Below are 25585 nucleotides of genomic sequence, written 5' to 3' on the forward strand. Positions count from 1 at the left end.
GTGTTGTAGTGCGTGTTGGGAGCCGCCACAGTGTCATGTTATTGCAGAACTATCTGCATGTTACTGTTTAATGGAGTATTATTGCAAACGAGTCATTAGAAGTAATTGCTTGCCAATTTCTATGATCCCCCATGGTTAAAGTAGTAGTCGTGTTCTTCAGAGACAACGATGACTGATTACAATGGTGACTGATTAAGTTCACAAGTTCATTTATTGTCACATACACCAATTGGTGTAGTGAAATTAACTGGCCAGGTCAGTCATACAATTTAAAAAAGCAACAGACTCAAAAAACACATTTTAACATAAAGGTAACTGGATGTCTTCCATACTGTTTAAATCAATGACATTTTTTCTCTGCTTGTCAGTTTCCAAAATAACTTTTAAATAGTTCTCTAGTTTATGATCAAAATTGTGATATAACCAATTTTTAGCTTTTAGTTCAAAATTCCCTCCAGGTCTTAGTTTACCAAACTTAAACAAATCAACTAACTGAAAGTTAGAACAAAGAAATAACAGGTTCTGGTTGTAGGCAAAATTACTGAAGACAAATTGCAGATACCTTTTAAAGAAATGCTCTCACAAAAACAAAACGGTCATGCAAATATTTGGATCGATTTACAAGTAAACTGGATTTCTACTCCCTATTTCACATGCTCGCACAATGAGCATTGGTCCTTGGATTCCAAGTCCTCTTTCATGCAAGTGCATTGGTAAATACGAGTAGCAAATGTGGGGTTATCGTGTTGATTGTGTGCCTGGGTTGTTCTTCATGGTGCCATAGGCAGGCATGGAGTAGTTCTGGTGGTAGCTCAGGGGGAACCTATCCCATGGGTCATAATTTTCAACAGGGTATCTACCAGTTTTGAAATCTGCAGATTTGACTGCATAATCCCAATTAATTCATCTGTTCTCTTCAACATTTCTCAATGCTCTATCACCGCAGATGCATAATATGCCTCTCTGAGCTGAAAGCTGACACGAATATGCTGATTTCCTGTTGACATTAGTATGATCGGCTTTGTCATGTTGCACCTGTGCCTTTGGTTGCTGCATTACCTTGAAGCTTTAGAAGATCCAGACAGTTTTGTTTGGCCATGTGTTTGATAATCCAGCTTCCTTTTCTGTTTGTGTCTGAAACCTACGCATAGGCATAATTTGTCATGAGTGTGCTACTTTATATTTTGCCCTTTTACTTTTTACTATTTAATTTTTCTTTTGTTCAATTTCTGTCACACCATGGTCATTCTCCTTATGGGATTTCTTTCGAGCATGAGACAACTGCAGTAATCTTTATTAATTCTTCCAACCTTTTTCCTTGCTGACCCTTGGGATCCACTGAGTGCTGTGTTCTGATGATCCCTGAAGCCACAGTGCACCACAGCAGCACCACTTCCTTCTTTGCTCATTATTCCCAATGTTAGCAACGGATTATCAGCAGCTTTCCAATATCATGTTCTGATTTTACTTGGCATGTCCCTTTTAGCAGGTCCAACTCAGGATGAAATTGGTTCATTAGGACGCCAATAATATTTAGTTTAGTTTAGAGATATAGCACGGAAACAGGCCCTTCGGCCCACCGAGCCCGTGCCAACCAGTGAACCCTATACACTAGCACAATGCTACACACTAGGGACAATTTTCACTGAAGCCAATTAACCTACAAACCTGTATGTCTTTGGAATGTGGGTGGAAACCGGAATTTCCGGAGAAATTCCACTCGGAGATTTATTGAAGAACAATGGACAGGCACTTAGAATCTGTCCCAATATTTCCTGTTACTGACACTGAGTTCCAAATGTGGGATCTCTCGCATTTTGGTCTTAATTTCAAGTTATTGAACCAAACCAAGACCCCTGCAACATATATCACATTTAGTTCTTTGTCCACTCACTCATGTATTCGGGTCATACCCATTGTTGTCAATCTTAGTCTATTGTGAATTTGAGTCTGAATTGTAAGACATGTATCTCCCTCCTTTTTCACATCCCTCACATCATGTATAATTAATCTGGTGTCTATTCTGTTTTTTCATTACACAGGCCTTTTTGCATGTCTATTTATCTATTTTTAACCTTAAAATCATTCCTGGTCTTTGACTCTCATATATTAGATGTTATTCATGACCATTGTTTGAAGCTACCGTCTATAGCCCTTTTGTTTGTTCATACCTCATCATTTTTCCAGTGTACCTGTGTGACCATTGTACTAGCTTCCTTCACTTGTTGCTTTACCTCCCCCCTCGACTCCATTCAAGGACCCAAGCAGTCGTTCCAGGTGCGACAGAGGTTCACCTGCACCTCCTCCAACCTCATCTATTGCATTCGCTGCTCTAGATGTCAACTGATCTACATCGGTGAGACCAAGCGTAGGCTTGGCGATCGTTTCGCCGAACACCTCCGCTTGGTCCGCTTTAACCAACCTGATCTCCCGGTGGCTCAGCACTTCAACTCCCCCTCCCATTCCGAATTGGACCTTTCTGTCCTGGGCCTCCTCCATGGCCAGAGTGAAATTGGAGGAGCAGCGCCTCATATTTCGCTTGGGCAATTTGCACCCTAGCGGCATGAACATTGACTTCTCCAATTTCTGGTAGCCCTTGCTGTCTCCTCCCCTTCTCAGCTCTCCCTCAGCCCTCTGGCTCCTCCTCTTCCTTTCTACTTTCTTCTTCCCCCCCCCCACCCTACATCAGTCTGAAGAAGGGTTTTGGCCCGAAACGATGTCTATTTCCTTCGCTCCATAGATGCTGCCGCACCTGCTGAGTTTCTCCAGCACTTTTGTCTTCCTTCTCTTTCATACTACATCGTTCATTGCTGCACCTAATTAGTTCCTGGTCTGCTTAACTAATGTAGCTTACATATGGTTGAATTAGCTGAATTCCTAAGTGAAAGCTGTTTTAATGGTGCCTGCAATATTGCATTCTGGAGGCCCCAATTGCCACTGTCTCTAGCGCTTGTGTAGCCCATGATTCTCGTGTTCTGCAGTCCATTTTATACAGTTCCCCCATTGCACTAAACTCTGTGCACCCATCTCCCTGTGATGCCAGTTTATCTGTAATGTCTCAGTACTCCATGCTTTACACAATATGATAGCACTCCTGCCAACTTGTAGCTCTGCAGCTTTAGCCTGCCAGTGTAATTGAAGACTCTTGTTAGCCAGTGTGACAGCAAGACTATCATTTATTTGCTTTGGAGTTGCTTGTGGCCAACATCTCACCTTTCTTTGTTCATGATAACCAGTGTTGCTGGTGCAAGGTTCAGCCTTTTTATTCATTGTCTGAGCAGCCACCATCAGCCAGTATCTTCATGTGCAGCCAGAGCCTGTGTACTGCAAGTGCTGTCTTTTGCACCATTGGAGTTCCATGTATCAGTAACATCTGTTACCCTTATAGCTACCAGCCTGTTGCCAGCCAGTCTGACCCTAACCTAAGCCCAGATTCTCATTTAAAAAAATATTAAACGTCATCCAAACCTGATGCATTCATTCACGCACTAAAATCAGGTATCCAGGCTGTACACTATAAACTAAATCATTAGTTCACTATCATCCTAAAAGAAACGATATGGAATCTACTGCCTGTTTACATGCCATCTCATACAAATCCTATATTTTTGCCTAATAGTTTTTTAAAGAGGAAATTGTTTAACACACAGTCTAACACACACCTATACGCGCAATCTTCTAGTGTTTTTGTCCGATTGCCCAATATTTTGAAATATTAAGTTTATCACTGACAAAAAATTATTTTAAGAATCTCTTTCAAATGCTATCAAATTTTTGCAAGTTCATGTTAGGCACTGACCATTTTTAAATTCAAAAATTTGGTGTTTCATTATCACTTCTTATACTTCTTATGCTGCTTTAAACAGTTAATTCTGAACTCCGCAAACTGCTTGACAATAAGTGGACTATTCCTGGTTTTACACTCTCATTTCCAGCTTGGCAACACTGGCTCTGTTAAACAAATTAGAAATTGGAGGAAGGGGTGAGGTGCATAAACATACATAAGATGTTCTGGAGGGCATAGATTGAGAAATCAATACCACTTCCTCTATACCTGAAATTTCACAGCTCCTTGCGAAGCATTCAGTTCAGCATATCCCACAGCAGGCCCAATCTGATTTGATTCAAGGTAGACAAAAATGCTAGTGAAACTCAGCGGATGAGGCAGCATCTATGCAGCGAAGGAAATAGGCAACGTTTCGGGCCGAAACGCTTCTTCATACCGAAACGTTGCCTATTTCCTTCGCTCCATAGATGCTGCCTCACCCGCTGAGTTTCTGAAGCATTTTAGTCTACTTTCGATTTTCCAGCATCTGCAGTTCCTTCTTAAAGTGATTTGATTCAAGCCTGCTGAATTCTATTTTTCTATATATACATCCCCTTAACTCGACACATAATAGCCATATCCCATTATGCTCAAGTTAGGTCATTAGATTCTACGTGTTATTCATAATTTCTGCAGCCCCTATCACCTGGGTACCTCTGCAGTCCTGCTAACCCAGGCTCTGTAATCCCCTTTGTCCCGTTCTTCTGCATCACTTGTCACGCAACATATTTAAGGAGGCCTTGTGTCACTTTAATCCTGCTAGCTATTGTCTCTGCAGCTCCATCTACAGTGACCCAGTTCTTGATGCTCCTCTTATCTGGTGTGCCCTTTATTGTTGTTCCCTGACGTGCAAGCACTCCCTGCCACTGATGGCATGAGTGTCATTCCCCATTCCCTCTGCAGCCCCTACCCTCCCCTCCCCCAGCTCTGCCAAAGCTGTGCTCCCTTCAGCTTGTAGCTTAATATCTTTGCCTCTGTTACCTCTTTCATCACTTTAGTCCATTGTCATGGAAATCTAACTGTAAACAATCCTCATCAAGATCATCGTTGAAACCATTAGTGATGTAGTGGTGCTGGTTTCCGACGGGCACGGTGACAGACGCACCACACATCTCTGTCCTCCATGCAGCTAGCAAGCTCCTCTTTTGTCTCTACACATGCGTCTTCCATCGACGTCTTCAGCATCGTCTTGGTCGGCCGCCCTGGGCCACGTCTTCCATGGGTGGGTTCCCACGGCACAACCTTGTTTGCTGGCCATTTCTGGCTGGTGGTGGCAGTGACCAGCGAGCCTCATCCTTCTCGACCACCTGATTTTCTGTAAATAAACCAGCAATGTTTTTCGTTATGAAAGCAGAAAATGCTGGAATCAGCAGGTCGGGCAACATTTATGATAAGAGAACATAACTTGTCAGGCCCAAGATGTTAACTTAGTTTCTCTCTCCACGGATGCTGGCTGACTTGCTGAATGTTCACAATGCTTTCTACCTTCCAACATCTGCATTTTTTCCATTTTCAATGGTTTTAATGGTATGATCATCACCCTTTGTGGAACATGAATAATACTGCATGGTATTGAGGAACGGAAGCGATACGCTTGCATAGAGTAGAAATAAGGAGCTGCATATGTAAAAACGATACTTTTTGTAAGCCAGCAGCTTGCATGTTACGCCGTGACTCGCTTTTTTTAATGGGAAGCCAATAATGATCCCGGCTTGCTCATTTACTCATTGGTAGACACAAAATACTGGAGTAACTCAGCGGGTGAGGCAGCATCTCTGGAGAGAAGAAATGGGGGACGTTTCGGGTCTCGACCCGAAACATCACCCATTCATTCTCTCCAGAGATGCTGCCTCACCCGCTGAGCTACTCCAGCATTTTGTGTCTACCTTCGATTTAAACCAGCATCTGCAGTTCTTTCTTACTCATTTACTCATTGCATGGATACAAAGCCGTTCAGGTCCATCTGAAAATGCAAGGGCAGCTATCTGATGAATTTGATCTTGAAAATTTCCTTTACATTTGTTTGAATTGAAATTCCATGTTGATGTGTGGGAAAGAACTGTGTATGCTGGTTTAAATTGAAGATAAACATAAAATGCTGGAGTAACTCAGCGGGACAGGCAGCATCGCTGGAGAGAAGGAATGGGGGACGTTTCGGATCGAGACCCTTGTTCAGACCCTTCTCCATGTTGATGTTGTCCAGGATGTGTCTGATGTTTGCATTTTAGAATGGAGAAGCACTTGGATAAATGTGTAATTCAAACTGCCACAAGGGGAAACAAAATCAGAGCAGCAGCAGGCAACTTAGTCTCCTGAGCCTGCTCTGCCATTCAACAAGGTCATGGTGAAACTCCTATATCAAAAACTATTTTCCTATCCTATCCACATATTGCTTGATTTCATGAGCATCTACAAATTTATTGATCCCGGTGTTGAACACAATCAGAGGCTAATGTTGTCAGTCCTCCAGGGTAAAGAAATTCAAGGATTCAACATCCTTTGAGTGATGACATTTCTCCTCATTTTGGTCTCAAATGGCTTTTGGTGTAAACAGCGTGAGTGAATCAAAATGTGAACTAAATATTAAATGTGAACTAGATACTGGTTTATTTTGGGATTATTTTGGAATATTATTTACTTGGTAGTAGGTAAGAACATAATTGTGGTAAATGTATAATTGGGTTAGAAGAGAGGTATCTGTATATTGGAATTGCATATAACTGAGAGCATAGGGGTGAAGATAGACACAAAATGCTGGAGTAACTCAGTGGGACAGGCAGCATCTCTGGAGAGAAGGATTTTTAAATTTTCAAAATAGACTTTATTCAAGTAATAATATACAACACAGGAACTGTGCAAAAAATTCATCCGACATTCTCAGAGGTTATACAAACATTCAATACAGTTTACACAAATTACACAAATATATCCCCACCCTTGCCACCCATGTGGCCCACTGACGTGGAATCCCTTCCCTTATTTTTGAGGGGCATCTCCACCACACCGTGCCCCCCATGTCCAGCAGCGGAAGGACCTTAGACTGTGGTCCTCCCCCACAGAGTCTTGGCGTTGCCTGCACCGAGCTTCAGTGCGTCCCTCAGCACGTACTCCTGCAGTCTTTAGCGGGCCAATCGGTGACATTCCCGGATGGACATCTCGCTCTGCTGGGAGGTCAACAATGCTCGGGCAGACCAAAGAGCGTCTTTCACCGAGTTGATGACCCTCCAGCAGCACTCGATGAAAGTCTCTGAATGCGTCCCGGGGAAAAGTCCGTAAATCGCAGAGTCCTCTGTGACGGAGCTGTTCGGAATAAATCGTGACAGGGACCCTTGCAAACCTTTCCAGACTCGCTTTGCAAATCCACACTCTGCAAAGAGGTGGGCAACCGTCTCCTCTCCATAGCAGCCGTCCCGAGGGCAGCATGCGCTGGTAGTGAGGCTTCGACGGTGCAGGAAGGATCTGACTGGGGGGGCTCCCCTCACCACCAGCCAAGCCAGGTCTTGGTGCTTGTTGGTGAGTTCTGGCGATGAGGCATTTTGCCATTTTCCCAGGGCAGTCTGCTCTGGGAACCACGCCACAGGATCCATGGAGTCCTTTCCCTGCAGTGCCTGCAGGACATTCCGTGCTGATCACTGCCCGATGGACTTGTGGTCAAAGGTGTTGGTCCGGAAGAACCTTACCACAAGCGACAGATGGTGCGGCAATGTCCAGCTGACTGGCACATTGCGTGGCATCTGCGCCAGGCCCATCCTTCGCAACACCGGGGACAGGTAGAACCTCAGCAGGTAGTGATACTTGGTGCCCACATGCCTTGGCTCTATGCTCCGCCTGATGCAAGGAATGGGTGACGTTTTGGGTCGAGACCCTTCTTCAGACTAGTTTGGGGAAAAGGAAACGAGACATATAGACGGTGATGTAGAATGATATAAAACAAATGAATGAAAGATATGCAAAAAAGTAACGATGATAAAGGAAACATGCCATTGTTAGCTGTTTGCTATGTGAGAACGGGAACCTGGTCTGACTTGGGTGGGGGAGGGATAGAGAGAGCGGAAGTGTAGGGGTTACTTGAAGTGAGAGAAATCAACATTAATACCACTGGGTTGTAAGCTGCCCAAGTGAAATATGAGATGCTGTTCCTCCAATTTGCGTTTAGCCTCACTCTGACAATGGAGGAGGCCTAGGACAGAAAGGCCAGTGTGGGAATGGGAAGGGGAATTAAAGTGTTTGGCAACCAGGAGATCAGGTAGGTTCAGGCGGACTGAGCGAAGGTGTTCAGTGAAATGATTGCCCAGTCTACGCTTGGTCTCGCCGATGTATAAGAATCCGCATCTTAAACAATGAATACAGTAGATGAGGTTGGAGGAGGTTGAAGTGAACCTCTGCCTAACCTGAAAGGACTGTCGGGGTCCCTGGACAGGGTCGAGGGAGGAGGTATAGGGACAGGTGTTGCATCTCCTGCGATTGCAGGGGAAGGTACCTGGGGAGGGTGTGATTTGGGTGGGAAGGGATGAGTTAACCAGGGAATTGCGGAGGGATCGGTTTCTGCGGAAGGCGGAAAGGGGTGGAGATGGGAAGATGTGGCTCGTGGTGGGATCCCGTTGGAGGTGGTGAAAATGTCTGAGGATTATGTGTTGTATGTGACGGCTGATGGGGTGAAAGGTAAGGACTAGGGGGACTCTGTCCCTGTAAGGGTGAGTTATTATGTACAGATTAATAAGGGGAGGTATGAAGACAAGTGGTGCACCGTGTTTGACAGAAAATGCTGTGTGAAATTTAGCGATGTCTTTTACAGTGAATCAGTTTGGTATAGCAAACTCCTACTTTGAATGCTCTCTTGTTTGATTAATCAAGCTAAAAGTGAGAATAAAATTGACATCACCTCAGTCACTTTACTTGTAGAATCTGCACATTTTAGTGAAATTAATGCATATTGACTTCCAGTGAATTTAATACTGGTTGTGATGTAGGGTGAGGATAAAAAATAGATAACAGGACCGATAGAAGCAATAAAAAACAATGTAGGAGCAGATAGAAGTAAAGGTTACTTACTTGTGTTGTGGTTTATGAAGGCTTCTCTGTTTTTCACTGTGAGAGAAATTACAAGCCCTCAGGAACAAATAAACAAAAATTCAGGAGCAGCAAAGTTTTACGCAAGTTTGTAGTTTAGTCTCTAATTATTTAATCCCCTTCCCCTCCCCCCTTAACATGTTTGGTTACTTGAACAGTGCTTTGAAAGTGGAAAAATGGAGGATTTTGATTGAGACTAAGCTGATTAGTGTGTTTGTGTGAGGCTTTGTTCTAGGAGTGGTGGTGGGTGGGGAAGAGGAGGGGCATCTGGCGGTGGTGAGGCCTTGTTTTCCTTTTCTATTCCAGCCTTCAAGTCTTTGTTGTAGGAACTGGCAGATAAGACAGAAGTCCTGTGGATGCGTTTGTTTTCAGTAAAGTTTCTTTCGGTGCTGTGTAGACACGGGGACTATCATTGCCCTGCTGCGTTAACTAAAGAGAGATTGATCTGTGATTAATCATGCGATTTAATGTGACTTCTAACATGAGTATTGTTGACAGAATCAATTGATGTAGCATTGTTGGTGCATCACAGTCGTGACAGATTAGCTTTGAAATGGACGTGTATCTTTTCAAAGCATGGAGCCAAGCGTCCCCCGCAAGGGGTGAAGCAGCTGCTTAGACTAGGAATAGTGATTGCACTACTGAAGCCTACTGAATAAACATGCTGCTGCTTATAATTTTCCTTTTCAATATTTTATATTGTACAGGAGGCCAGAGTTACTGTAGAGCCTGACAGAAGACATCAGGTGAGAACAGGACTGGATTCAGTTCTGTCATGTCACATGTTTAATTAATATTGATATAAAAGGGAATAATGGCCAAATGGTGGAAGGACAGGCAAGTACCAGGATATCAGCTGCATAGACATAAACAGGAAAAGTAGGAAAGCTCTGAGTTACTTAAATTCTGTGCATGCAGTATATTAGAATTCCAGGACGTTACTGTGCATTCATCACATTCTAGAGATGTCTATGTGTATTCAATTAGATTAGAGCGAGTGCAGAGTATTTGTTCAGAGTCTAGACTCTGTTCTACATTTGGTCCAATTCCAGAGTCAGTTTTTTATATTTGATAAGAGTCTGGAGATGTTCTTCTGATTATAAATGGGTTTTAGAGAAAGCTTGAGCAAAACACAAAGTGCTGGAGGAACTTAGTGGGTCAGGCAGTATTAAAGCAAACCATATTTTATGAGATAGCAATTATGACCCTCTGTATCTGATAAGCAACCTAGAGATTGCTGCATTTTTATTTATTATGAAATAGTACTGCACATTTGATATAAATGTGGAAATGGTGGCATCTATATAATCTTAATGTGGAGGTAATGCTGCACTTTTAGCTTGTTAGCTAAGACAACTGTGCATTTAATAGGATTCTGGAGAGAGCACTGCATATTTAAAGAGAATTTAGAGAGCACAATTTACTTAGTCACATTCCAGGGTATCCAAATATTTTATCAGGGAGAGTATGTTATTTTAGACATTTTGTAGAAAGGAACTGTGAATTTAATTTTAAGATGTGTATTTTTTCAGTTTCTAATGAAGCTGTTGTGCATTTAATCAGAATCTGGAAATGTGTATTTAATTAGTTTGAGACAATCATGTATGTAATTGAATTCCAGATATGTTTCTGTGTATTTACAAGGTTTAGTTTAGTGTAGTTTAGAGATTCAGCCCTTCAGCCCACCAAGTCCGTGCCGACCAGCAATCCCCGTACACCAGCACTACATACTAGGGATAATTTACAACCAAAGCCAAATTAACCTATAAACCCGTACGTCTTTGGAGTGTGGGAGGAAACCAGAGCACCTGGAGAAAACCTGTGCGGTCGCAGGGAGAACGTACAAACTCCGTACAGACAGCACCCGTAGTCAGGATCGAACCTGGGTCTCTGGCCCTTTAAGGCAGCAACTTTACCGCTGCGCCACTGTGCCGCCCTCTTGTATTTAGTTAAATTCTAGCAATAATATTGCGTACACGATCAGTTGTAGAGATCCTGCTGTGTGCATAGAACAGTGCAGCACTAGCATATACAAGGCCCCCAGATGTGTGGACTACTCTCGCAGAAGCAGGCATCCCAGCTCATAGCATGCCTACTTGCTGACTGTGGAGTTTGCCAATCTAGACTCTAGGATCTTGACCTACTTGATCTGGTTCCAGATGTAGCGCTGCGTATTTAATAATTGTTAGCGAAGATGTTAGCAATTTGATCGGAATCTAGAAATAGTTCTGTGTATTTAATTAGACTTTGGAGAAGCTGCTGAATATTTAAAAATACATTGGAGAGATTGCAGTCCCTTCAATAGAGGTTGCAGAGTCAGTGTTTTGAATTTACTTAGATTCCAGAAACATTGTGTTGTATTGAAATGGATTATATAGATGGTGCTATGTGTAGAATGACATTCTGTGTTTCATTTAATTCTGGCAAAAGATTTCAGAACAGCGCATTTGTCAGTCAGTCAGTCCGTTCAGTTTAGTTTAGTGTCACGTGTACCGAGGTACAGTGAAAAGCTTTAGTAGTGTTCCAACCAGCCAGCAGAAAGACAATACATGATTACAATCGATCAATTTACGGTGTATAGATACATGATAAATTCCAAGGATGTATTTTTATTTAATCAGAATCTAGAGATGGTGTTGTGTTTTTAATTGAATATTACATTGTTTATATGTATTTAGTTATAAAAATGATGCCATACATCTAATGATATTTGGAAGTAGTGCTTTGTATTTAAACAGTTTCTTATGACAGTGCTTTTAACTGAATTTTAGAACAGTGTCATATATTTAACCAAATTCTAGAGAGTTGTACAGCACGGATACAGGACCTTAGGCCACCATTCCATGCTGACCATCAAGTGTCTATAGATCCCTTTGATCATTATAGTGCCGATTCTGGTGCTTGTCCAGTTCTTAAATCTTATGAAAGTACTTGTCTGCGCCACTTTTTCAGGTAGTGCATCCAGAGTGCAATTGCCCTGTAGGTAAAATAAACACATACTCAGATCCCCTCTAACTCCGAACCTCAAACCTATCCGATGTGGTTGTTGTTGTTGCTGTTTACCCTTTACTATAATTTCTATTGTCCACCCTATCATAATTTTGTATATTTGCATCAGGTCCCACTTCCGTCTTCTCTGCTCAAAGGAAAACCAATCCAAACAAACTAATTTTCATAACTGAAGTGTTCTAAACTGGTAAATCTTCTGCACCTTCTCCAGAGGAATCACATTCTGTATAGTCTGGCGACCAAAACTGCACATAATACTCCTGCTGTGGCCTGACTAGCACCTACATGCTCGTGCATTCTATGCCGTGGGTAATAAGGAAGGCAAGCATCCCAAATGCCTTCTTCACCAATTTTAGGGATGTGTTTACCTGTGCATAAAGGCCACTTTGTTCCTCAAAACTCCCCAGGATCCTACAATTCATGGTGTATATACTGTTCTTATGTATCTCCTCATACTTATCAGGACATATCTGACCTTTTTATTAGTTGGTCATTATTGTTCTTTAGCCTTAAAGTATCCCCGTCACAAACAATAAACCTCCAATTTTCAGAAGAAGGGTCTCGACCCGAAACGTCGCCTATTCCTTTGCTCCATAGATGCTGCCTCACCTGCTGAGTTTCTCCAGCATTTTTGTCTACCTTCGATTTTTCCAGCATCTGCAGTTCCTTCTTAAACCTCCGATTTTCATGTCATTTGCAAACTAGTGAATCATGTTGCCAGCATTAATATCCATTAACGATCACTGTGGTGCTCCACTAGTCACAGGCTTCCAATGGCAAAACCAACTTTGCTCCATCACCCTCTGTCTCCTATTATCAAACCAACTTTACGTGTTATTTAAATCAGATTCTTGAGATGGTTCCATGTATTTCCAAAGATTCTGCTGTGTGTTTGATATGATTTTGGAAACAGTGCTAATGCTCTATCTGTTTATGGCAACAGTTTTTTTTTACAGGATTTTAGAACAATTCTCTACATCTAATTCGACTCTGGAAACAGCGCTGTTGTCTAATTAGATTCCTGAGAAGATACTGTGCCTTTCCAAAGATAATATTATTTGATGTGATTCTGGAAATGGTGCACTGTTTAATCAGAATCTAGAACAGAGTTGTTATTTGATTTGATTCCAGCACCAATGTCACGTAATGAATCAAGTTTCAGACATGCTGTTGTACATTTACCACCTTAGCACATTAACTCCCATCTTTTGGTTTGATGGATTGATTCTAATTATTTATTATTATTATTATTATTATTAACATTATACTTATGGGCGCCTTTCAAAGACTCTCAAGGACGCCTTACAAAATTTAATAAGCAGATTACAAAACATATAAGCAGAATAAACCAAATAACAAAAAAAAAAGTAGGGACATCAACAACACACAATTCAAAGAGAGAGCAGCGGCAGCTAAACGCGCCAGCGTTCACTCTCCCTTCCAGCAGCCATCTTGGAGACAAAACAATCAAAACACCTTTTAACATTGAACATCCACCACAGTGACTCCTACACACTCCTCACTGTGGTGGAAGGCGAAATATAGTTCAAGTCCTTTCCCTTGCTCTTCCGGGGTCGTGGGCCTCGAGCCCCTGTTGACGGGACGATCTTGATTCCCGTAGCCGGTGTTCGGGCCTTCCGCATCAAGGCACTCCACTCCCGCATCGGGGGGATGTCAGCTCCCCCGCGCCGGGCAAACAAACCTCTCGTCGGGGCAGGACGAGCCTTCCGCAGCATTGGAGCTCCCGACCAGCCTCACCCCGAGACTGCGAGCCCTTGGTGATAAAGTTTGCGGTAGTCACGGTGGGAACGATCCCAGGCAAGGGATCCACTCCGATGTAAGTCCACGCCCCGCGGTGGGGCTCACGACAGTCCGAGGAGGCTTCCAGCTCTAGCGTTGGTAGGCCGCAGAGCCCGGAGAATGTGATCCGAAAATTAATCACATCTCCGGGAAGGTAAGAACTTGAAAAAAGTTTCCCCCAAACCCCTCCCCCCCCCACATAAAACATACCAGAAGAACATTAAAATGAACTTCTACCAGACTAAAAAATAACAAAAGCAATGAAAAGACAACAGACCGCCGGTAGGGCTGCCATCTTCCCCCTGTGGCCACACCCCAACTCCTAATCTCCTTTCCTTTCTGTTTAAGAAGGAACTGCAGATGCTGGAAAATCGAAGGTACATATAAATGCTGGAGAAACTCAGCGGTTGCAGCAGCATCTATGGAGCGAAGGAAATAGGCAACGTTTGGGCCCAAAACGTTGCCTATTTCCTTCGCTCCATAGATGCTGCTGCACCCGCTGAGTTTCTCCAGCATTTTTGTGTACCTCCTTTCCTTTCTGTTTTTTCTTCCGATTCTAACCTTTCATTGCTGTGTGGCTGATCTAATTCTAGAGGCAGTGTTGTGTACTATTGTACAATCTTATGTTATGCATAACTACCTTAGAAATGTAATTAAATGCCAGCATGTCCACACCAACAGAGTAGCTGCCAGTTCTGGACAACATAGCCCTACTTATTTACTTACCTAGCATAACTTACAAGATAGGATAAACATCCCCACTTTCAAAGGCTTGGAAATCCACAACAGATGTACTGTAAATCGCACATATTATATTTTGGAAAAATGCTGCTGACCTCCTTATTGTGAGCAAAAACCAAGTGTCCATATGGAAGGATCTGTGGTGCACATCCAGTACAATCATTAATATTTCACCATTGATCTTTCAGTATGAATCACTGGCTGCAACCCTCTTCAATTGAGCCACATGAGACTGCAGATGCTGGAATCTTGAGCAAAAAACAAACTTGGAAAACTCAGTGGATAAAGTCTGCTGAGCTCCTCACTTGGTCTCATCCAGACTATGGGCAATTTGCCGCATTCTCCACAGATGGAAAGCACTTGCTGATCTAAAACTTGTTGCTGATTAAGTGACGTTAAAACAAGGAACACGATATCTCAACCTTAAAATCTGTTTTCTCCACTTGGCATTTTTGGAAGCAGTTGCTTGGATTTACTGTCTGGACATACATGTGTGCTGCATATGTGTAGGAAAGAACTGCAGATGCTGGTTTAAATCGAAGATAGATACAAAATGCTGTAGTAACTCAGTGGGACAGGCAGCATCTCTGGAGAGAAGGAATGGGTGCCATTTTGGGTCGAGACCCTTCTTCAGACTGAGGTTCTGTAGCATATCTTGCAGTGAAAGAAGACGATCAAATGCCAGAAATACTGCTGTGTATTTAAACACGTTGCTTTATGGTGCTGTGTAATTAATTCACAGACGATATTTGTTTAATTACCTTCCATGCAAGGTGATGAACTTTAACCGGTTTACAGGGACTAATTGCATTCTAGAGAAGGTGTTGTGGACTGGCTTCTGGAGATGCTGTGCATGTAGTCAAATCCTTACGATGCTTCTGTTAATCAATTAAACTCTAAAGTGAGTGGGATGTATTTGTTCTGTCTTTTGAGAGATAGATGGATACAGCATCAGGATTTTTGTGATCTTGCTCCATATTGAAGAAAGTTCGAGAGAAGATGGTGGATATTTGATCAGATTCCAAGGATAGTGCTGAAGAATTAATCAGATTGTGTGATGTATATAATTAGATTCCTGGGATGATTCAATCAAAATTGTAAAATGGTGCTCCTATTTAATCAGATTTTGAAGATAATATTATCTTTCATTAAATTCAGATTCCCGAGACATCACTGTGTATGTAATCATACTCTGGAGATGGTTCAATGTACTTGATCAGAATAGTGGATGTACAGGCCAACCCGATGCTGTGGCTAGTCAGATGCCTTGCTCCCTTGCAGAATTCACAAATATCTACCAAAAAATTGAGAATTTATGTGAAAACTTTGTTTTCAACTTGCGTTTCTCAACATATGAGTAGATGACACATCATGTTATAGAATATCACAAAATGGAACAGTAATATGGTTGGGGGGGAGGGACTTTAGATTTCCAGAAGGCATTTCAAATAGTACCACGTCAAAGATTATGTTGAAAATAATGGTGTAGGTAGTAACATATTGGCATGGATAACATATTGGCTTGAAGATTTGCTGGCTAAAAGAGAAACAAGAGTAGGCATAAATGGATCATCTTTAAGTTGGCATGATATAACAAGTGATGTCCGGCAGGAAGCTATGCACAATGTGTGACTGATTTAATTGTTGTCTGTGTCTATGTGGTCAGTTCCTTGTTGTCCGTGCCTGTGTGATCATTTTCATTGCTGTCTGTGTCTGTGTGACCAGGTTCACTGCTGTCTGTGTGACCAGGTTCACTGCTGTCTGTGTCACCAGGTTCATTGTGGTCTGTGCCTGTGTGACCAGGTTCATTGTAGTCTGTGCCTGTATGACCAGGTTCATTGTAGTCTGTGCTAGTGTGGCCAGGTTCATTGTTGGCTGTGTCTGTGTGACCAGGTTCATTGTTAACTGTCTGTGTGGTTTGTCTAGGAAGGAACTGCAGATGCTGGTATACACCGAAGATAGACACAAAATGCTGGAGTAACTCAGCGGGACAGGCAGCATCTCTGTAGAGAAGGAATAGCCATTCCTTCTATCCAGAGATGCTGTGTGACCAGGTTAATTGGTGTTTGTGCGACCAGGTTCATTGTGGTCTGTGTGTGGGAGACCAGGTTCATTGTTGATGTTTCCTATCTTAGCACGTTTGTTGTTGTTGGTGCCTAATTAATCACATTTATTTTTGAAATTACACATGTAATTAGAATTATTATCGACAGTTTCTGTCTAAGTGGATATGTTTTTGGTGGTGCCAGAACAAGCAGATAGATTAATGATAGATAGATTGTTGTCAAATTAAATTAATTGATCATGGATGGATTTCTAAATAATGATGCATGTCAAATCAGATTAATTGATGGAGTATGCTGGACAATATTAATTGATAAATGTGCATATCTAATTGACGAGGATGTGTGTTGAGTGAGATTAGTTGATGAGGGTATTGGGTAAATCAGATTCATTAATGATTACGTGTGTGAAATCAGACTCATTGTTGAGAACATGTGTCAGATCAGACTCTGATGAGAGTATATGTCAAGTCTGATTCATTGCTGCTTGTCTAATCAGATTCATTGGTATAAAGGTCTTACATGTTTCATAATTGAGAGGTGTTCCAAGCTGATTCTTTGACGATGCTGCATCTAATTAGATTCATTGATAATGGTGCATGTCTAGTCAGATTCATCAAGATACTTTGGTGATAACTATAATGGAACCTTTGGGGCTTAAGGAGCAACGGCAAAGGAACTGAAACAGAGTGCTGATGAATGGTTGCTTCTTGGACTTGCACCTGTGTTGCATCTGCGATTGTTATCCCAAGCTCCCAGTTGCATATCCCTCCATAGCCTTCTCCACTGCCAAGGTGAGACCCATTGCAAACTAACTAGAGGAACAACATGTCATATTCCACTTGGCTAGTTTACATTCCAAAGGTATCAACATTGAATTTTCCAGTTTTGGGTAACATTCCCCACCTGTCTATTTTTCCCACTTTTGTCCCCTTTCCCATACTACCCTCCCATCAGGCCACCCATCACACTTTTTTAAATCTCCCCGCTCTTGTGTTTCCATGCACTTGCTGCACACGCATATTTCATCCACAGGCTCACCGTCCTCCCAAATCTGGTTCTAGTTTTATCTGCCATTAATCTCCCCCCCCCCCCCCTAATGTGCCCTTCCTTATTTATCAGATTCCAGCACTGGTAACCTTTGTGTCCCTGCTTACAAGTAAAATCAAAGAAAATTCTTGATTAGTACGGGTGTCGGGGGTTATGGGGAGAAGGCAGGAGAATGAGATTAGGATGGATAGCTAGATCAGCCATGATTGAATGGCGGAGTAGACTTGATGGACCAGATGGCCTAATTCTGCTCCTATCACTTATGACCTTATGACCTAAAATTCAAAATGTTTCAAGAGCAAATGGATAATAGGGTCTATTTTGATGAGATAACAAGGAGGGTAAATGAGGCTAGTGTGTTTGACGTAGTCTACAATGCAGCTTTGATGAGGTCCAAATGGTAGGCTGATCAGGAGGTTTGGAAAAATGGATTCAGTCGCTCGTTCCAAGTAATTGCTATATTTGTGACACTGATTTCATTAGGATTCTACAAGTCTAAGTATTCAGTACTGTGCTGTTCGTAATACATTTTAATAATTTGGATAAATGTTTTGGACATGACAAAGACATTTGTAGATAATACAAAAACAGTTGTTCATGGTTGATATTGAGCAGAAAAGATGTAAAAGGATATCAATGAACTTGTCAGTTGGGCAGAAAAGTTACATTTGGAATTCCATCTAGGGAAATGTGAGTATACAGTACACTGGAGGATACTGAGACATGTGGAGGATAAGAGGAACCTTTGGATGTATATCCACAAATTCATAAAAATAGCAGAATAGATGATGGTGTGGTTAGAAAAATATACAAGATGCATTCCTTTATTAGTCTAGATACAAAATGTAAAAGCAAGAATGTTAGGGTAAAATTATAGGCAACACTAGTTAGACCATAACTTGAATTCTGATAAAGTGTTATAAACCTGAACTGTTGATCATCTTTCTTGCCTCTCGGGTGCTGTCGGACTTTCTGAGTATTTCCAGCACTTACAGTTTGTATTTCAGACTCTGAAGTTTGGGGGATTTTGTATACAATGGGCAGCTCTGGTCAGCATCAGTGTAATTGTACCAAAGAGAATGCAGAGAAGATTAATAAGAATTTTACCGGGACTGGCAAGATATAACTGAGGAAAGCTTGGTTAGCCTGGAACAGAAGAGCTTGAGGGGAGATTGAATTGAGGTGTATATTATTATGAGCAACCCAGATAAAGGGGAGGACTCATTTCCCTTTGTATAGAGTTCAAAAACAAGAGGGCAAAGACTTAGATTAATTGATGGCAGAATTGGAAGAAAGACAATGTACATGGTGGTAGAGAGAGAAATCTTCATGATAGGCACATGGATGCTCACTTGAAGAGCTATGATATGCAGAGGCTGCGGACCTTATGTTGAAAGATGGCACTAAACTAGGTATTGACACAAAATGCTGGAGTAACTCAGCGGGACAGGCAGCATCTCTGGAGAGAAGGAATGGGTGACGTTTCGGGTCGAGACCCTTCTTCAGACAAGGAATGGGTGATGTTTTGGGTCGAGACCCTTGAGACTTCAAACTTCTCCAGAGATGCTGCCAGGCTCGCTGAGTTACTCCAGCATTTTGTGTCTATCTTCGGTTTCAACCAGCATCTGCAGTTCCTCCCTACATATTAAACTGGGGAACTTTTCTTCATCCATCGTGGATATGTTCAGCCTGAGAGCAGGAGGAATCGTGGAGGGGGTGTAGCTCTACGCTATGTACCTTTTATATCTCTTGTTTCCCTTCCCCCGGACTCTCAGTCTGAAGAAGGGTCTCGACTTGAGAAGTCACCTATTCTATTCCTCCGGAGATGTTGCCTGACCCGCTGAGTTGCTCCAGCTTTTTGTATCTGTCTTCTGTTTAATCCACAACCTGAATACTGGAAATTATAATGTTAATACCATTGTCAGAACACCTTCACCAGCAGATAAAACTAGCAGCAGATAAAACTGGATAAATCTATCACTTTTCAGTGAAATGTTTGCATCACTTTCTAATTTATAAACTTCCTGTATCTGATCTGTCCCTTGTGAACACTATGACAGATTCTGTTATTCCATCTTTGCCAGGAGATGTAAAATTCTATCATGATTTTGTTAATTTGCTGCTTAAGTCTAAAAAGCAGATCTGTGTAGGAAAGAACTGCAGATGCTGGTTTACACCGAAGATAGACATAAAATGCTGGAGTAACTCAGCGGGACAGGCAGCATCTCTGGATAGGAATGGGCGATGTTTTGGGTTGAGACCCTTCTGCAGACAGAGTCAGGGGAGAGAGAGAGACACAGGGATAAAGAAGGGCAAGGTGTTGAAAAAAAGGAGCTGATCAAGGAAAATGTAGAATAGATCATTGTTAACTTGGAGAAGGTGACAACAAAGCATACAGTGATGAAATTTAATCAGGGGGATAGTCAGACTGGTCGGAGAACTAGGAAGGGGGAGGGATGGAGAGAAAGGGAAAGCAAGGGTTACTTGAAGTTAGAGAAGTCAATATTCATACCGCTGGGCTGTAAGCTGCCCATGCGAAATATGAGGTGATGTTCCTCCAATTTGCGCTGGGCCTCACTCTGACAGTGGAGGAGGCCCAGGACAGAAAGGTCAGTGGGAATGGAAGGGGGAGTTAAAGTGTTTAGCAATCGGGAGATTGGGTAGGTTTCGGCGGACTGAGCGGAGGTGTTCAGCGAAATGATTGCCGAGCTTACGCTTGATCTCACCGATATATAGGAGTCCACACCGGGAACAGGGGATACAGGAGATGAGGTTGGAGCAGGTGCAAGTGAACCGCTGCCTCACCTGAAAAGATTGTGTGGTCCTTGGACGGAGTCGAGGGAGGAGATTTAGGGGCAGGTGTTACAGGGGAAAGTACCTGGGGAGGTGATGGTTTGGGTGGGAAGTGACAATTTAACCAGGGAGTTGCGGAGAGAACGGTCTCTTGAGGTAAGCGGAAAGGGGTGGACCTGGGAGTTGTGGAAGGCATGTGTTGGGTTATTCAGAAAGATTTCCATCACTGGCTACAATATAGAGTGTTGCAATATGGCCAGCTGCTCTGCTTTATTCAAGACAAATTCTTGTTTTCTCCTGTGCCAGAGTATGTTTCACTAAAGAAGTTGCTTTGTTGTGCCAATGCATTATGTGAATGGAGACATTGCCCCAGCTTGCTTTGTCATCAAAAATAACTTTGTGTTCTGCAAGTATGGAAAATGGTGAAGGTAGTTTTGACAATAACAATTTTAATTTTCTAATCCCTCGAAAGTTTGACCTATGTCTTGATATAAATCAGTGAAAGCTCTTTGGAATTAGAAAAGTTGTGAATAGAATTGTCGGTAAATAATCACACGCTTGACTTTAACCGGAGAAATGTTCATTGATGAATCAGCAAAATATTGTCAGGCCAAGGATAGATGTCTGAATACATCCAACAACTGCTTCCCTTTGTACAGCTTATCACACCATCTCCATAGTTTTTAATCTTAAATAAACAATTTTCTGTTTGCTAAATTGATTACAATAGACCGCATGGTACCATATGAAGAAGAGGAAGACTGATATGATGTACTGGCCAACATTTCTCCCTCAACTGTGCCACCATCTGATCAAAAGTCAAGATGTTTTATTGTCATATGTCCCGAAACAGAATGATAAAATTGTTACTTGCAGCAGCACAACAAACATGTAAACATACTATGTTGTAAAACCATAATAAACAGCAACAAAGAGTCCTATATATATATATGGATATTTATATTGGATTATATAGGCAAGGCAACTTTATTTATATAGCACATTTCATACACGAGGCAGACTCAAAGTGCTTCACATAAAAACATGGCATACAATAAAATGAAATAATAAAATGAAATAAAATAGAAGAATTAAAAGAAAATAAAAGCAGTTAAAAATGCATTATAAAAAGTGCAAAAGTTAAAAGTGCAAATATAATATAATATAATATATTAAAAATATAATATATTTTATAATATATATAAACAATAAATAGATAATAACAGGGTAAAAATAAAGTCTATATAGTTTGGAGCCTATTTGGAGATTGTAGTGTTTAATAACATGATAGTTGTAGGGAAGAAGCTGCTCCTGAATCTGGATGTTACCGTTTTCAGACTGCTGTACCTTCTTCCTGGTGGCGGGACTGCAATGAGTAAGTGGCCAGAGTAGTGTGGGTCACTGATGATGCCGGCTGCCTTTTTGAGGCAGTGACTCCAATTGATCCCTTCGATGGTGGGGAAGTCAGTACCCGTGATGGACTGGGCAGTATTCACCAATGTTTGCAATCTTCTTTATTCCTGGAAAATCTCCACTTATTCCCACTTCCCATAGTTTTATCACTATTTCACTTTTACACATTCCTATTGAATCTGATTCCACTATTTGTGGAGGAAATATGTTCCAGATCACTGCAATTTACTGTGTAAAACAAAGTTTCCTTATGTGAACCATTGTTCTTTTGCCAATTGCTTTGAATCTATGGCTTCTTGTTCGCAACCCTTCTGGAAACAAGATGTCTTTATTTAATCTATCAAATTCATTTATTTAATCTGTCCAAATCAGTGATAATTTTTGAATATTTCGCCTGAATATTCCCTTCACCGTCTCTTCCCAGACAAGAACAGAACCAAAGTCACTAATTTCTCTACATATCCAAATCCAAAATCCCTGGTAGCTTTTCAATAAATCTCTTCTGTACCATTCCAGGCTTTGCCATCCTTATTAAAGTGTTCAAAGGTTCCAAAGGTCTTTTATTGTCACATGTACCAATTAAGGTACGTGATATGCGAATTACCATACAGCCATATGAAAAAAAAAGCAACAAGACACACAACTACATAAAAGTTAACATAAACATCCACCACAGCGGATTCCCCACATTCCTCACTGTGATGGAAGGCAAAAAAATCCAGTCTTTTTCCTCTTTATACTCCAGCGGTGGGGGCAGACGAACCATCCGTCAGGGCGATCACAGCTCCCACTGCCGGCGGTCGAAGCTCCCACGTCGGGGCGATCTAAACTCCCGTGGCTTGGAGTTCCCGAAGGCAGTCTCTGACCAGAGACCGTGGGCTCCATGATATAAAGTCCGCACGCACGCACAGTTGGAGCTCTGAGGTTGATCCCTGGCAAAGGGATCGCGGGCTCCACGATGTTAAAGTCCCGTAGGCACCCGCGGTGGAGCTCTCGAAGTCGGTCTCCAGCGAAAGCCGCCAACTCCTCGTTGTTAGGCTGCAGTGCGGACTGAGATACGATACGAAAAAAAATCGCATCTCCGTCGAGTTAAGAGATTAGAAAGAGTTTCCCCCACCCCCCACATAAAACAAGCTAAAGAACACTGAAAACATACATTTAACACATACTATTAAAACATAAAGAAGGAAAGGACAGACAGACTGTTGGTGAGGCAGCCATTGCTGGCTCCACCCAGTGGTACTCAATGTTAAATAATATATACAGATTCTCGAATGCAGTGAGAAGGGTTAACATTGACTCATGGGATCAGTAAAATGAGTCAGTCTTAGCTCATAAGGATCAAAGATTCACTTGAAAGGTAGTTTGTGGTGTAGTTTACCCACATGGAAATATAGATGTGATTTCTATTCGTAGACAGCACTTGATGTACTGAATGTTGCATAATCCAATAACTAAATAAAAACCCTAGTTGTACTTAAAAATTGAGGTGGCACAGTGGCTCAGAGGTAGAGTTGCTGCCTTACATTGTCAGAGGCCTAGGTTCGATCCTGACTACGGGTAGTTTCTGTACAGACTTTGTATGTTCTCCCTGTGACCCCGTGGGTTTTCTTCGGGCGCTCCGGTTTCCTCACACATTCCAAAGATGTGCAGATTTATAGGTTAATTGGCTTCTGTAAATTATCCCTAGTGTATAGAATAGAACTAGTGTGCGGGTGATCGCTGGTCGGCGTGGACTCTGTGGGCCAAAGGGCCTGCTTTAAACTAAACTAAAATCCGTTATGCTGAGTAATTCAGTTGAACCACACAGTGGGTGCTATCTCAGTATGCCCTTTGCAAAACCAGATGGAGGCATGGATAAGCTGGTTTTATGAAGCATATTAACCACTCTCAGATTTCAAATTTTCTTGCACAATGCAGATGAGGGGTTGTGTAAAAGTAAACATTTAGTTGATCGCAACATATTAAGATGTCAGTCTGAAGAAGGGTTTCGGCCCAAAACGTTGCCTATTTCCTTCGCTCCATAGATACTGCTGCACCCGCTGAGTTTCACGAGCTGTAATGTAGCAATCTCCAGTTTTCAACGCATCATGGTAGAAATTGCAGAATTTGTGAGAGATTCAAATAAATTCCAGGGATCTCCAACATATTTTTATGGTGTAGGGTCATAGTATTGTCAAAGAGTAGCTTAGAGCCGGAGTTCTAAATCTGTCTTTTGTTGAATGTTCACTTACACTCACTGCCACAGCCTGCAATCTCTCTCTATTTATAATGTAACATGTAGTCCATGTGGAATATCATTGTGGTTCAGTGATGGCAATCTGTGCCTGAGCCTGCAGGTTCCACACTTGGCAACTCGTTATCAACTTTTCTGGGAACATTCGGCAGGTCAGGCAACATCAGTGGAAAGGGAAATGGAGTTAGTATTTTAGGTCGAAGATACTTCTCAACCTGGACTGGCACAGGTATCCTGTTCTGTTGATTCAAGTGGAATATTTTGAAGAGAATTAGGAAATACAATGATCAACATTTCTCTTTAGACTTTAGAGATACGTGGGAAACAGGCCCTTCGGTCCACCGTGTCTGTGCTGATTAGCGACCACCCCGTACACTAGCACTATCCTACACATTAGGATCAATTTACAGAAGCCAGAATCTCAAGGAGAGATAGCTAAATGGATAGAAAATTGGCTTCATGGAAAGAAGCAGAGGGTGACTGGAGGCCTGTGACTAGTGGTGCTGGGCCTGTTACGGCTTGTCATCTATATCAATGATTTGGATCAGAACATATATGACAAGATTTGCAAGTTGGCTAATGTTACAAAAGTGGGTGGTTTTGCAGATAGTGAAAAATTGTTGTGAGAAATTGCAGCAGGATCCTGATCGATTGGCCAGGTGGGCTGAGGAATGGTTGATGGAATTTAATTCAAAGCAATGTGAGGTGCTGCATTTTGTGAAGTCTAACATAGGCAGGACAAACGCAGTGAATGGTAGGCCTCCGGGGAGTGTTGTGGGGCAGAGGGATTTAAGAGTGCAGGTGCATGGTTCCTTGAAGATGGAGTCGCAGGTAGATAGGGTGGTCAAAAAGGCTTTTGGCACATTGTCCTTCATCAGTCGGAGTATTGAGTACAGAAGTTGGGAGGTCATGTTGCAGTTGTATAAGATGTTGGTGAGGCCACATTTAGAGTATTGTGTTCAGTTCTGGGCACCATATTATAGGAAAGATGTTGTCAAGCTGGAAAGGGTACAGAGAAGATTTACGAGGATATTGCCAGGACTAGAGGGTCTGAGCTATAGGCAAAGCTTTAGTAGGCTGGGACTATTCTTTGGAACGAAGGAGGATGAGGGGAGATCTTATAGAGGTGTATAAAATCATGAGAGTCTCTCGCACAGAGTTGGGGAATCGAGGACCAGAGGACATAGGATTGTGAAGGGGAAAATAATCTGAGGGGTACCTTTTTCACACAGAGGGTGGTGGGTGTATGGAACAAGCTGCCAGAGGACGTAGTTGAGGCTGGGACTATCCCAACAGTTAGACATGGATAGGACAAGTTTGGAGGGATATGGACCAAACGAGGACAGGTGGGACTAGTGTAGCTGGCCGGTGTGGGCAATTTCGGCCAAAGGGCCTGTTTCCACACTGTATCACTCTTTGACTCTATAATGAACCTACAAATATGTGCGTCTTTGGAGCATGGGAGGAAACCAGAGCACCCGGTGAAAACCCACGGGGTCACAGGGAGAACGTACAAACTCCATACAGGCAGCGCCCGCAGTCAGCATTGAACCCGAGTCACTGGCGCTGTAAGGCAGCAACTTA

General features: G+C 42.3%; 1 protein-coding gene across 6 annotated transcripts in view; it reads left to right on the forward strand.

Annotated features, from left to right (window-relative positions):
- cnot3 (CCR4-NOT transcription complex subunit 3) overlaps positions 1 to 25585 on the forward strand; it is a 91111-nt gene that overhangs the window by 18188 nt on the left and 47338 nt on the right. For 2 of the 6 annotated variants that reach the window (XM_033013391.1, XM_033013392.1), the window contains one exon: positions 9604 to 9642. The exons of 3 other annotated variants lie outside the window; for them this stretch is intronic. Coding sequence is in view for 1 of the 3 variants with exons in the window: in XM_033013389.1 (XP_032869280.1) it covers positions 9711 to 9775 (65 nt within the window). In the remaining 2 variants the exon portion in view is untranslated. Of the gene's footprint in view, positions 1 to 9603; positions 9643 to 9677; positions 9776 to 25585 lie in introns of those variants that run through there. One more of the 6 variants, XM_033013389.1, reaches the window with a different exon arrangement.

Source organism: Amblyraja radiata, chromosome 38, assembly GCF_010909765.2.
Source record: "Amblyraja radiata isolate CabotCenter1 chromosome 38, sAmbRad1.1.pri, whole genome shotgun sequence".
Classification (NCBI taxonomy): Eukaryota; Metazoa; Chordata; class Chondrichthyes; order Rajiformes; family Rajidae; genus Amblyraja; species Amblyraja radiata.